The 14429-nt window shown below is 45.5% G+C and overlaps 1 protein-coding gene across 3 annotated transcripts in view; it reads left to right on the top strand.

Moving 5' to 3' along the window:
• LOC134966278 (myosin-binding protein C, fast-type-like) overlaps positions 1–14429 on the top strand; it is a 231571-nt gene that overhangs the window by 166620 nt on the left and 50522 nt on the right. For all 3 annotated transcript variants that reach the window (XM_063942887.1, XM_063942886.1, XM_063942888.1), the window contains 3 exons: positions 4270–4376; positions 5775–5804; positions 6001–6140. In XM_063942887.1, coding sequence (XP_063798957.1) covers positions 4270–4376; positions 5775–5804; positions 6001–6140 — 277 coding nt within the window. The remainder of the gene's footprint in view (positions 1–4269; positions 4377–5774; positions 5805–6000; positions 6141–14429) is intronic.

Here is a 14429-nt window from a genome sequence, read left to right as displayed (position 1 = left end):
TCGTTTCGACGTCAGAACGAATACCCGTCAGCCCTAGATTGTGTGTACACACTGGGGCGATGCTAATGAATAGCATAATACAGGATGCTAGCAATGGATGCTTGGTTCTATGTGCTGCACATAGAACCAAGCGTTCATCGCTAGCGACCACTGGAGCGCGCAATCCCCTGTACATACTAAGCGATGTAGGTAATATGTAATTACGAAACGGCATATTGTCCCAACATCGCTGTAGTGTGTTCCCAGCTTAACTGGAACAGCATGATTTACAGGACTGACAGATCTTCTGGGAACACTAAATAGAAAAGAAGTAACAGCCTTCACCGTGTCAACTTGAAAAGAAAAAAATATAACAATACTCTAATAAAATTGCTTTATAATAAAAATTTTTATTACATGCAACAATATAACAATCTTTAAAATGCAAAGAAAAAGGCATAACATTGCTTCTATACCTTATAAATTGCATAAACCTTGTGTCCTAGTTGCTCCAGTGACAAAAAACTTCCCTATCTCTTAAGTGCAGGTTTGTGTAAAACTGTTTTTGGCAGTTTAGGATCAAGTTAACAAATAAATGTTAAGCTAATATATTTTATGAACTCTTTTCGTCTGGTAGCAGCCTCCTGCAGGTTTCCGAGTCCTAGCTGTTAAAGGGCATCATTCAGTAAGGATGCAAAATTTTGCAATTCGCAATCCGGCCAATTATCGAATGACTACACATGTGCAGCATTCGCATTGCACACGCATGAGTAAAAATAGCGACAAAAATGTACTCACCGTGATCTCAATGCAGCCGCTGTTTGACAAGAAGCCAGCATTCCTGGGCAGAAACCTGTCGTTTTCTGGGTGTGTCTGAAAAAACGCAGGCGTGCCCAGACGTTTTTAAGAAGGACCTTTGTTGTCAGCGGTGACCAATTCCAGCCTCTTGTGTCGCAGGAATTGTGGATGACTTGCCTGGCACATATAGGAAAAATCTTCAATGTTCCGTTTAATTGTGTATGGTTTTGCAATCAACCCGCATATTACGATGCGTTCGCAATTTCTGCAATGGGTGTTTTTTCTCTATTCCTGGGCGGCAACTATTTGATTGCAGCAACTGCTTTTTAGCAGAAACAGCAATCCATACTGAATAAGGTCCAATAAAGATTGCAAATTCTGCTTATTAGCAGAATTTGCAATCCTTTTGATCTCATGCTGGGGGCCACCCATCGCAGGGCAAGGCTGCCGGGCATGCTACCTGTCGCCTTTCCCCTGCCCCGATCATGCCCACGCCATGCCCCCATTCACGCTGCCATGCCTCCATTTTCCCATTGTCGCCCCTGCAACGCTCCGTCTCTGCTTAGAAACGGAGCATTGCCACCCCCCTCCCGCCCCTCCCTCCTGATTGACAGGCAAAGGTGTTCGTATTTACTGTGGGGTAAGCGTAGAAATTGATGGGTCCTGTGAATGCGCCAACATCATTTTAGTACTTTTTGCGTTTGGATCGCGTTTTGTGATCCAACCTGACTAGGGCTCTATATCCGGCTCACAAGCAAGGTCCTTGTTGACTTCTCAATCCAAATGTAGTTGCAGCAGCAGTTATTAATCAGTTAAATCACTGTCAGTAGGAGATTTAAGGTGCCGTCTCTGGATCTCCAAATATAGTACAAATGCTGAGTGGCTTTTGATTCTTTGAGAAATATGTCTTGATGCACTACAAAATAGATATTATTATTATTATTATTATCATCATCATCATCGTCATCATCATCATTATCATCATCATATTTTTACATGTCATCAGAATATTCTGTTGTGCTTTACAATTGGGAACAGATAGTTATAAAACAGGCAAACATATAATGGCAGAAGTAGAGCCATTTATTTCCGAATCATCCCGTTATGCTAGTGTTGTAAATTTGTCATATACTGTAAATTCAGGTGCGCATCTTGTAAGCTTGTGAGCAGGGCCCTCTTACCTCTATGGGGCAGATATACTAAGGGGTATATTCAATAACTGTCGGAAGCTGCCGTCTTGTCGGAAAGATGGCAGCTTCCGACAGTTTTAGGTCGGAAGGGGTTCCGACCTATTCATTATGGCCCCATTTATTCCGACAAGTCGGGAAACCCTACTTGTCGGAATTCTGTCGGAATGCACGTTGATCAGCGGCTTCAGCCTGTTGGAAGCGGGGCCAAACTCGACAGGTTTTAGCCCCATTTCCGACAAAAAGTTGGATTGCGATGAGTGAGCTGAGAGCAGGTGATGGGGGAGCAGCGGGGAGAGCAGGAACCCAGCGGCAGTGTCCACCCGGCTCCAGAAAGCGAGGTCCCGCTTGCTGGAACTGTTGTGGATGTTGCCGTGAGCCTCCTGTTGTTACGCTGCTGCAGCTGCTGCTCTCCCAATCTTCTCCTCTCCTCCCCCGTCTGCTCCGTCTCCTCCGCTGCTCACCCCCCCACCCCCCTTCCCCCGGCACCGCAGACATCACCTCCTCCTGGCGCCGCAGACAGCTCCCTTCCCCCGGCGCCGCTGACAGCTTCCTGGCAGCAGGACATGACAACGGGAGTGGCCAAATCCAACAGCTCGATTTGGCCGCTCTTCTGAATAGGGGTTGTTGGGTCCATTCTGACAACTGCATGTCGGAATGGACCCGACTCTTATTGAATATAGTATACCCCTAAGACTTGGAGAGAGATAAAGTGGAGAGAGAGAAAATTCCAACCAATCAGCTCCTCTCATTTTCAAACACAGTCTGTAACATGGCAGTTAGGAGCTGATTGGCTGGTACTTTATCTCGCTCCACTTTATCACTCCCCAAGTCACACTGCCCTTGTCATTACTACCAGTGCACAATTGCACCACATCTATCCTTAGTGCAAGAAATCCATCTGAAATCAACTCTGTGTAGCCTGCAATTCTGCCTACACATGCACCCAAGACATGCCCTTTGGGAATTCCTTCATTGCCACCCAGTTACGCCCATGCAGCCGCAAGTAAAATACAATTTGATTCTGAATCGCTTGTAGATGCATGCATTCATCTCCGACACAAGAACATCTGCTAAATATTGCAAGAGCCATCTGGAAAGCAGATTTGCATGCAGCTCTGGATCAGCCTGTAACTGTGTACGTTATATTTTTATTAACATACCACAATAATGTAGAAAGTGGGTAGGGGATACATAGAGATCTAGCTTAACAGCTAGGGGTCGATTCAATTAGCTGTGAGGGGTCAAATTGCCATTGTAACACTGCCAATGGCAACTCGCCCTCTTACTGCTTGACCTCGTCCTGCACTTGTGGATTTTGTATGCAGCCCTGATGAGCAGCAAACAAAGATGTGTTTGGAGGTACCGCTAGTGTGGCATCCTGTATAGAACCACTTACTGTACTTGCGCTGAGTCTACTTGCTGGTAATTGAATAGGCTCCTTAGTAATAAATGTGAGTTGGATTGCCTTGTTTGTAAACAATATAATAATGTTATAATGTGTCATATATAAAAGAAAAATGTCTGGACAGTGTTATTAGTAAATCAATTGCAGTTACCATATAGGGGTCTATTCAATGCATGTCGGATCCTCTCAGACAGAGAGGATCCAACAATGCAGTATTTAATTTGCATGCAAATCTGACTGGATTTGCCTGTTTTCGACAATACCAATCCGACTTTTTTTAAAGTCGGATTGACACTGTCAAAAATGGGACTAAAACCTGTCGTATTTGACCGCAAATCTGACAAAACACGTGGATCAAGGGCTAATCCGCTCATCCACATGTTTTCCGACAAGTAGGAAAAACAACAGTACTATTGATTCGACATAAAAACGTTGGAAACTGCCATCTGCAGTTCCGACTTCAATTGAATAGACTCCATAAAGTGTAATGAAATACAAACAACTGGTGTTTCCACTTTATAGACAGTCTAATGAATAAAGTCAGTTGGAAAAGCCAAAACAAAATCAGCCAAACAGAAGTGGCTATATAGTGCTGATGAGTGTCATCAGCATCAGCTATCCACTACTGGAAACAGATGTGCCTCCTACTAGGTGTATATTTGTCTTTGTCCAGGCTACCTCAGTCATGATTACGATAATGCCCTCAATGTCTTCTCTAGACAGCTGCTTTGCTCCCTTGTTCTGCCTCTACAAGCGCAACATGTGACAAAATACACGTGCACATGTTTTGAAAAAAAATATTAGATGACAGCCCTGTTTTGTTTACAAACTAGTAATGTCCAATCCACATAGAAAAATTACCATTGGACAATTATTTTCACAATTATATCCCTCCAGAATCCACAAATTAGTAATTGATGATGTCAAGCCAGAAGATGAAGCAGATTACACCTTCGTTCCGGATGGATATGCATTGTCACTCTCTGCCAAGCTCAACTTCCTTGGTAAAGTAAAACTCACTTTGGCTTAGTTTTAGTACATATAATAGAGTCCTAAATGTCTGTTTATCACACAAGTGATTACATATATACTGTACTAAGGTATGGCTCACTGGCACTACATTTTGTATATACTGTAAATACTTTGTATATGTTTGTTAGTTTATGTGAGTAGTTTTTATGTGTGTAAATGACATACAATACATGTGGGTGTTTTTATTTTTACCAATTTACCTGGAACAACTAATTGAGGGGAGGGGTATGCAGGCACAGTATTTAAGAGTAGTTGGTAGTATTGCAGATTGTGCCTTGACAAAAGTCCATTGGGGACCAAAAGGAAGATGTTTTATATCTCCTGATATGCTTCAATAAAGGCATTTTTTAATGCTACAGATACTGGTGAGAGCCCCTCTGATTTCTGATATATATATATATATATAAAAGAGAGGGAGAGAGAGAGAGGGGTCGGGTGGGGAGGGGGTAGTAGTATATACATACCACCAGTGTTGCTAAAATGTTCAACGTTTTGGTCCTGTTGTGGACCTTTGTCAAGGATAGGAAGACGTCACAACCACACAAGTGTGCCCTGATGAAAAAAATCAACATGATTGAAACAGACACTGGAGTTTTTAAATTTACATTTATTAGGTTTATGTATATTTAACAGGTTCTATCTATCTATCTATCTATCTATCTATCTATCTATCTATCTATCTATCTATCTAAAAAAAAGTTTTTAAATGTGTTGTAAGTAACCCATTTCAGAAGGTTTAAATGGGATTTTGGGTTTGTGCCCTGCTAAGTAAAAACCCCCAGTGTACTACAAATTATATTTTGTAACACTAAACATTTTCAAATGGGTGTGGACAACAGTATACCAGTAACCTAAAGTTCGTTAGTAACTAAAATGTTAACCATGAATCACAAATAGTGTACATTTTCCTGGGTCTCATCTCAAAAAGCTGAAATACCAGTGCATTATAAATCAGAAAAAGGTCAGCATAATGTCGAACCAGCATTCTGACACGTTACTAATGTGATCAACGTGCAGCATTGTAGTCATGTCAGCTTTACAACTTTATGCTTAATGTTGTCAAGCCAACACGGTTATAATGCTACACATTGCATTTGCAACATGTCTGCATACCATATTCTACATCAAGCTTTCCCCTTCTGATTGTTGACTTTGTGAATGTGATATTCAAATTACATACTGATATTATTATTATTATTATTATTATTATTATTATGTGTGATGTCTGTAGCATAATAACGTCAATGTGCCTTTTATTATGTGCCCTTCATTTTATATAGACAGATCATAATAGAGAACAAATCAACAGCCTTGTGGAATAAAAGTTACTCTGTATCATTCTGCTAATTTTGACTTTTATTTTATTTCAGAGGTCATTATTGAATATGTTCCTCTCGAAGGTGAGAAAAAAACCTTTATTTAATGTAGATAAGTACTGTATTTCAGATATTTTTTTTTTTCAATAAGAATTAGATTTGCACAGTGTGATCAATACTACTAATTGCATGCAACAAAACATAATGAAATATGTAATACATGCACAGAAACAAACTGTCCTGGAAAGGACAACAAATGTGTTGTTTTTACTTTCTCTAGAACCACCCAGAATCCACCTAGACTGTACTGGTGGAACCCCTGTAAATACAATTATTGTTGTGGCTGGAAACAAGCTGCGTTTTGATGTTCCTATCACTGGAGAACCTGCACCAACTGTTACTTGGTTCAAGGAAAATGTGGTAAGTTAACATATGTGCTCCTCTGGGCAGTGTAAAAAAGAAAAAAGATAATTTCCTTACTACATTCAGTATATAGACTAGAGATGTGGGCTGGCCCAAATCTTGCTAAAAGCATCTCTGGGCTGCGATCGCCTCTGCCTGTCAATCAGGTCGCGTAGCGTGAGGGGGCGTTAGAATGCCGTTGGCGGGGCATGGTCAGGACAATGGAGGCGTGTACGGACCATTGGGGGGCGGGCCTCGGTGGCTGCGTGATGTCACACGCAGCCGCTGCAACACGGGGTGCGGTGAGTAGCGACCAGCCAGCACGCAGGAGCTGCCCTGGCAGGGAGCTTCTCGCCAGGTACAAAAGCATCACCGCTGTGCTATGCTTATGTACCTGTGCAGGGGTATAGGGCCTGACATGCGGGATGGACTAGCCCTGTGCTGGGCGTCCCCCAGCATGTCAGAGTAAATGATCACGTATGTGCTAAATTTAGCACATCTACGATCAGATCTGAATTACCCCCTTGGTTTTGGATCTGTATATCCTTTATGTTTTGGATCTGTATTGATGTTGCCCCAACTGCCCTTGTGGTTTTTGGATCTGTTTTTTTTTTTAGAAAAAATCATAAAAACAGCTAAAATCACATAATCCTATGTTAACCTCAATGACATTCATTTCCACTCATATCCAGTCAATTCTGACCAAACCACAGCTCACAATATTGTTTTCATCCATTTTAGGCCAAAGGCTGCAGCGAGCTGGTTGGTAACTAACCGACAGAGCAGTGGTACAAACATACGGCAGTTTATAGCACATCTATAAAACATTGCCACACAGCAGTACAGAAATGAAAAGTGGTGCAAAATGGAATTGTCCTTGGGTCCTCCCTTCCACCCTCATGTTGGATATTAAAAAGGACATGCACAGTGTAACAAACCAAGCACTTCAGTGGCAGGGACTGACATTTTTGTGGCTAAAGTGCTTGCTTTGTTTGGGCTCCCACAAAACAATCTTTTGGAAGGACTACTGGCAATCGCTTATGAGGAGGTTGATGATGAGGGTGTTAATTACATTAATCTTGTAAAATAAATTTAATGAACTCGCTGCAAATTACGTAACATGGAGAAGGTGCCTAGATGGCTAGCGTCCCTACTTCTACTAACTTTGGCCTCACAAATGGAGCAGATGCCTTCACAATCATTGTCAGGATTTGTGGAAAAAGAATTCCACACCTAAGAGGTGGCTTTTTTGGTCTTATTCCCAAGTATCACAATGGCTTTCTTTTTATCATGTGCAAGAACTGCAGCCACTGGTGACTGACTTACACACACAACATCATCAACATCCTCAGTGTCAGATAGTAGTAGTATATATCCCCCTCATTCTGTTCCACTTCCGCACATGAATCCTCAATTTCTATAATGCCCTCATCACCATCTTTATGTGTACTGGTCCCCACATGTGCAGATGGTGCAGAAATGGTGGAAGGAGGTGAAAGAGGCTTCTCAGTGTGACAAATGTCAGACTCACACATAGCTAATGTGGACACCCATTCCAAAATTAGTATCAATGGGAATGGCGCTCCTTTTGATCCTTTATGTTCCTCAGAAAAAATAAAAATATTATTTTGTTCTAGATTGTCTACATCACCAGTACAATTTTGGCTGCACCAAGGGTGTAATTCAGAGTTGATTGCAGCAGCAAATTTGTTAGCAGTTGGGAAAAACCATGTGCACTGCAGGGGGGGCAGATATAACATGTGCAGAGAGAGGTAGATTTGGGTGGGGTGTTTTCACTCTGAAATCTAAATTGCAGTATAAAAATAATGCACCCAGTATTTACCCTGCACAGAAACAATATAATCCACCCAAATCTAACTCTCTCTGCAAATGTTATATCTGCTCCACCTGCAGTGCACATGGGAGCTAATTCAGACCTTATCGTAGATGTGCTAAATTTAGCACATCTACGATCAACTTCCCTGACATGTGGGGGGACGCCCAGCACAGGGCAAGTCCGCCCCGCATGTCAGGCCCAGCGGCGCCACACAAGTCCAAAAGCATTGCACAGCGGCAATGCTTTTGTACTGGAAGAGTAGCTCCCTGCCAGCGCAGCTCCTGCACGCTGGCAGGAGCTATTGGTTGCTGCCCAGGTTGCATCGGCTGTGTGTGACGTCATGCAGCCGCCACGGCCCGCCTCCCCCCAACGGTCCGGGCACGCCTGCGTTGCCCAGCCCGCGCATCCTAAACGGCGGGCAAATGCAGCTGGCCCGCCCCTTCCCACCCAGCAACCGCGTCTGCCTGTCAATCAGGCAGAGGCAATCGCAGGGATGAGACAGCCATCTGCTGTCTGGCATGCGTCGGCGCATGTGCAGTTCAAACCTGATCGGCTGCACCGATCAGGTCTGAATTAGGCCCATGGTTTTGCCCAACTGCTAACAAATTTGCTGCTGCAATCAACTCTGAATTACCCCCCATGTTCTCTCATAGATGTTATATATTATTTTGTTCTAATGTGGACACCCCTAAACATTCCTCAGGAATGTGTGACAGTTCTGAAAGCACAGTTTGTACTACTGCTCTGGTTGTTTTCATTTTTTTGACACCTCTTCTAGAGTCTGAGTGAAAAGGTTTTGTATCGTCATGAGAAGCAGAAGATGCCTCACTGACAGTTGCAGAGCCACTACTTATAAATAAAGGCCAAGGCCTGAGTCTTTCCTTGCCACTTTGTGCATATTGCCAATTTTATCTTTCCCTGTAACTAACGTTATTTTTAAAAGTGTTTTTCTTTGCCACTGTAAAATGATTTAATCCATCTATGCCCTTGGGCATCGGCCTTAGTAGATGATGTTGATGGACTTGTATCGTCATGACTGGTGGCAACACCTGCATCACTAGCATGTGCTTCCTGCTCTCCTCTCAGTTGTTTGTCCTCTATATCTATCTATCTATCTATCTATCTATCTATCTATCTATCTATCTATCTATCTATCTATCTATCTATCTATCTATCCACAAACACAAACAAAGTGGGGTACAGCACACACAACAAAAGTTTGTACAAAAAATGTACCAATGCATGTATGAGTCAGGAATAGTAATCAAACACTGCGGTTTAATTTCACCAAGAGTGTCGCACAATACGTGTTTGAGTGCGAAATACACCTGTAATAATATTTCTCTGACGTCCTAGTGGATGCTGGGAACTCCATAAGGACCATGGGGAATAGCGGCTCCGCAGGAGACCGGGCACAAAAGTAAAGCTTTAGGACTACCTGGTGTGCACTGGCTCCTCCCCCTATGACCCTCCTCCAAGCCTCAGTTAGATTTTTGTGCCCGGCCGAGAAGGGTGCACACTAGGGGCTCTCCTGAGCTTCTTAGTGAAAGTTTAGTTTTAGGTTTTTTATTTTCAGTAAGACCTGCTGGCAACAGGCTCACTGCATCGAGGGACTAAGGAGAGAAGAAGCGAACCTGCCTGCTTGCAGCCAGCTTGGGCTTCTTGGCTACTGGACACCATTAGCTCCAGAGGGACCGAACACAGGCCCAGCCTCGGAGTCCGGTCCCAGAGCCGCGCCGCCGGCCCCCTTACAGAGCCAGAAGCAAGAAGAGGTCCGGCAAATCGGCGGCAGAAGACATCAGTCTTCACCAAGGTAGCGCACAGCACTGCAGCTGTGCGCCATTGCTCCTCAGGCACACTTCACACTCCGGTCACTGAGGGTGCAGGGCGCTGGGGGGGGGGCGCCCTGAGCAGCAATAGAAACACCTTGGCTGGCGAAAATACATCACATATAACCCCCAGGGCTATATGGATGTATTTTAACCCCTGCCAGAATACAGCAAAAAGCGGGAGAAAAGTCAGCCGAGAAGGGGGCGGAGCCTATCTCCTCAGCACACGGGCGCCATTTTCCCTCACAGCTTCGCTGGAAGGACGTCTCCCTGACTCTCCCCTGCAGTCCTGCACTACAGAAAAGGGTAAAACAAGAGAGGGGGGCACTAATTAGGCGCAGTATAAATAAAACAGCAGCTATAAGGGGAAAAACACTTCTATAAGGTTATCCCTGTATATATATAGCGCTCTGGTGTGTGCTGGCATACTCTCCCTCTGTCTCCCCAAAGGGCTAGTGGGGTCCTGTCCTCTATCAGAGCATTCCCTGTGTGTGTGTTGTGTGTCGGTACGATTGTGTCGACATGTATGAGGAGGAAAATGGTGTGGAGGCGGAGCAATTGCCTGTAATGGAGATGTCACCCCCTAGGGAGTCGACACCTGAGTGGCTGAGCTTATGGAAGGAATTACGTGACAGTGTCAGCTCTTTACAAAAGACGGTTGATGACATGAGACAGCCGGCTACTCAGCTCGTGCCTGTCTAGGCGTCTCAAAAGCCATCAGGGGCTCTAAAACGCCCGTTACCTCAGATGGCAGATACAGACGCCGACACGGATACTGACTCCAGTGTCGACGATGAAGAGACGAATGTGACTTCCAGTAGGGCCACACGTTACATGATTGATGCTATGAAAAATGTTTTACATATTTCTGATAATACAAGTACCACTAAAAAGGGTATTATGTTTGGTGAGAAAAAACTGCCTGTAGTTTTTCCTGCATCTGAGGAATTAAATGAAGTGTGTGATGAAGCGTGGGTTTCCCCCGATAAAAAACTGATAATTCCTAAAAGGTTATTAGCATCATACCCCTTCCCGCCAGAGGATAGGGCACGTTGGGAAACACCCCCTAAGGTGGATAAAGCGCTCACACGTTTGTCAAAACAGGTGGCACTACCGTCTCCTGATAGGGCCGCCCTTAAGGAACCTGCTGACAGAAAGCAGGAGAATATCCTAAAATGTATATACACTCACACGGGTGTTATACTGCGACCAGCAATCGCCTCAGCCTGGATGTGCAGTGCTGGGGTGGCTTGGTCGGATTCCCAGACTGACAATATTGATACCCTAGATAGGGACAGTATATTACTGACTATAGAGCATTTGAAAGATGCATTTCTATATATGCGTGATGCACAGAGGGATATTTGCCGACTGGCATCAAGAGTAAGTGCGCTGTCCATTTCTGCCAGAAGAGGGTTATGGACGAGGCAGTGGTCAGGTGATGCTGATTCCAAAAGGCATATGGAAGTATTGCCTTACAAAGGGGAGGCGTTATTTGGGGTAGGTCTATCAGACCTGGTGGCCACGGCAACTGCTGGGAAATCCACATTTTTACCCCAGGTAGCCTCTCAACATAAGAAGACGCCGTATTATCAGGCGCAGTCCTTTCGGCCCCATAAGGGCAAGCGGGCAAAAGGCTCCTCATTTCTGCCCCGTGGCAGAGGGAGAGGAAAAAGGCTGCAGCAAACAGCCAGTTCCCAGGAACAGAAGCCCTCTCCCGTTTTCTGCCAAGTCCTCAGCATGACGCTGGGGCTTTACAAGCGGACTCAGGCACTCCCCTAAAGTCTGCTTTACCGACGTCTCCCTCCGACAGGGAGGCGGTATTGGAAGCCATTCACAAGCTGTATTCCCAGCAGGTGATAATCAAGATACCCCTCCTGCAACAGGGACAGGGGTATTATTCCACGCTGTTTGTGGTACCGAAGCCGGATGGCTCGGTGAGACTTATTTTAAATCTGAAATCCTTGAATACATACACAGGTTCAAATTCAAGATGGAGTCACTCAGAGCGGTGATTGCGAACTTGGAAGAAGGGGATTATATGGTGTCTTTGGACATCAAGGAGGCTTACCTCCATGTCCCAATTTACCCTTCTCACCAAGGATACCTCAGGTTTGTGGTACAGAACTGTCACTATCAGTTTCAGACGCTGCCGTTTGGTTTGTCCACGGCACCCCGGGTCTTTACCAAGGTAATGGCCGAAATGATGATACTCCTTCGAAGGAAGGGAGTTTTAGTTATCCCGTACTTGGACGATCTCCTGATAAGGGCAAGATCCAGGGAACAATTGGTTGTCGGGGTAGCACTATCTCAAGTAGTGTTGCAGCAGCACGGTTGGATTCTCAATATTCCAAAATCGCAGCTGATCCCGACGACACGTCTTCTATTCCTAGGGATGATCCTGGACACAGTCCAGAAAAAGGTGTTTCTCCCGGAGGAGAAAGCCAGGGAGTTATCCGAACTAGTCAGAAACCTCCTAAAACCAGGCCAAGTGTCAGTGCATCAATGCACAAGGGTCCTGGGAAAAATGGTGGCTTCCTACGAAGCAATCCCTTTCGGCAGATTCCACGCAAGAACTTTCCAGTGGGACCTGCTGGATAAATGGTCCGGATCGCATCTTCAGATGCATCAGCGGATAACCCTGTCACCAAAGACAAGGGTGTCTCTCCTGTGGTGGTTGCAGAGTGCTCATCTTCTAGAGGGCCGCAGATTCGGCATTCAGGACTGGGTCCTGGTGACCACGGATGCCAGCCTGCGAGGCTGGGGAGCAGTCACACAGGGAAGAAATTTCCAGGGCTTGTGGTCAAGCCTGGAGACATCACTTCACATAAATATCCTGGAGCTGAGGGCCATTTACAATGCCCTAAGCCAAGCAAGACCTCTGCTTCAAGGTCAGCCGGTGCTGATCCAGTCGGACAACATCACGGCAGTCACCCACGTGAACAGACAGGGCGGCACAAGAAGCAGGAGGGCAATGGCAGAAGCTGCAAGGATTCTTCGCTGGGCGGAAAATCATGTGATAGCACTGTCAGCAGTGTTCATTCCGGGAGTGGACAACTGGGAAGCAGACTTCCTCAGCAGGCACGACCTCCACCCGGGAGAGTGGGGACTTCACCCAGAAGTCTTCCACATGATTGTAAACCGTTGGAAATAACCAAAGGTGGACATGATGGCGTCCCGCCTCAACAAAAAATTGGACAGGTATTGCGCCAGGTCAAGGGACCCTCAGGCAATAGCTGTGGACGCTCTGGTAACACCATGGGTGTACCAGTCAGTGTATGTGTTTCCCTCCTCTGCCTCTCATACCCGAGGTACTGAGAATTATAAGACTGAGAGGAATAAGAACTATACTCGTGGCTCCGGATTGGCCAAGAAGGACTTGGTACCCGGAACTTCAAGAGATGCTCACAGAGGACCCGTGGCCTCTACCTCTAAGAAGGGACCTGCTCCAGCAAGGTCCCTGTCTGTTCCAAGACTTACCGCGGCTGCGTTTGACGGCATGGCGGTTGAACGCCGGATCCTGAAGGAAAAAGGCATTCCGGAAGAAGTCATTCCTACCCTGATCAAAGCCAGGAAGGATGTGACCGCAAAGCATTATCACCGCATTTGGCGGAAATATGTTGCATGGTGCGAGGCCAGGAAGGCCCCAACAGAGGAATTTCAACTGGGTCGATTCCTGCATTTCCTGCAAACAGGAGTGTCTATGGGCCTAAAAATTAGGATCCATTAAGGTTCAGATTTCGGCTCTTTCTTCCAGAAAGAACTGGCTTCAGTTCCTGAAGTTCAGACGTTGTCAAGGGGGTGCTGCATATACAGCCTCCTTTTGTGCCTCCAGTGGCACCTTGGGATCTCAATGTAGTTTTGGGGTTCCTAAAATCACATTGGTTTGAACCGCTTAAATCTGTGGATTTGAAATATCTCACATGGAAAGTGGTCATGCTGTTGGCCCTGGCTTCGGCCAGGCGCGTGTCAGAATTGGCGGCTTTATCTTATAAAAGCCCTTACCTGATTTTTCATACGGACAGGGCAGAATTGAGGACTCGTCCACAATTTCTCCCTAAGGTGGTTTCAGCGTTTCACCTGAACCAGCCTATTGTGGTACCTGCGGCTACTAGGGACTTGGAGGACTCCAAGTTGCTGGACGTTGTCAGGGCCCTGAAAATATATGTTTCCAGGATGGCTGGAGTCAGAAAATCTGACTCCCTGTTTATCCTGTATGCACCCAACAAGCTGGGTGCTCCTGCTTCTAAGCAGACTATTGCTCGTTGGATTTGTAGTACAATTCAGCTTGCACATTCTGTGGCAGGCCTGCCACAGCCAAAATCTGTAAAAGCCCATTCCACAAGGAAGGTGGGCTCATCTTGGGCGGCTGCCCGAGGGGTCTCGGCTTTACAACTTTGCCGAGCAGCTACTTGGTCAGGGGCAAACACGTTTGCTAAATTCTACAAATTTGATACCCTGGCTGAGGAGGACCTGGAGTTCTCTCATTTGGTGCTGCAGAGTCATCCGCACTCTCCCGCCCGTTTAGGAGCTTTGGTATAATCCCCATGGTCCTTACGGAGTTCCCAGCATCCACTAGGACGTCAGAGAAAATAAGAATTTACTTACCGATAATTCTATTTCTCGTAGTCCGTAGTGGAT

Source organism: Pseudophryne corroboree, chromosome 10, assembly GCF_028390025.1.
Source record: "Pseudophryne corroboree isolate aPseCor3 chromosome 10, aPseCor3.hap2, whole genome shotgun sequence".
Taxonomy (NCBI): Eukaryota; Metazoa; Chordata; class Amphibia; order Anura; family Myobatrachidae; genus Pseudophryne; species Pseudophryne corroboree.
This window is presented reverse-complemented; position numbering and strand designations above follow the sequence as displayed.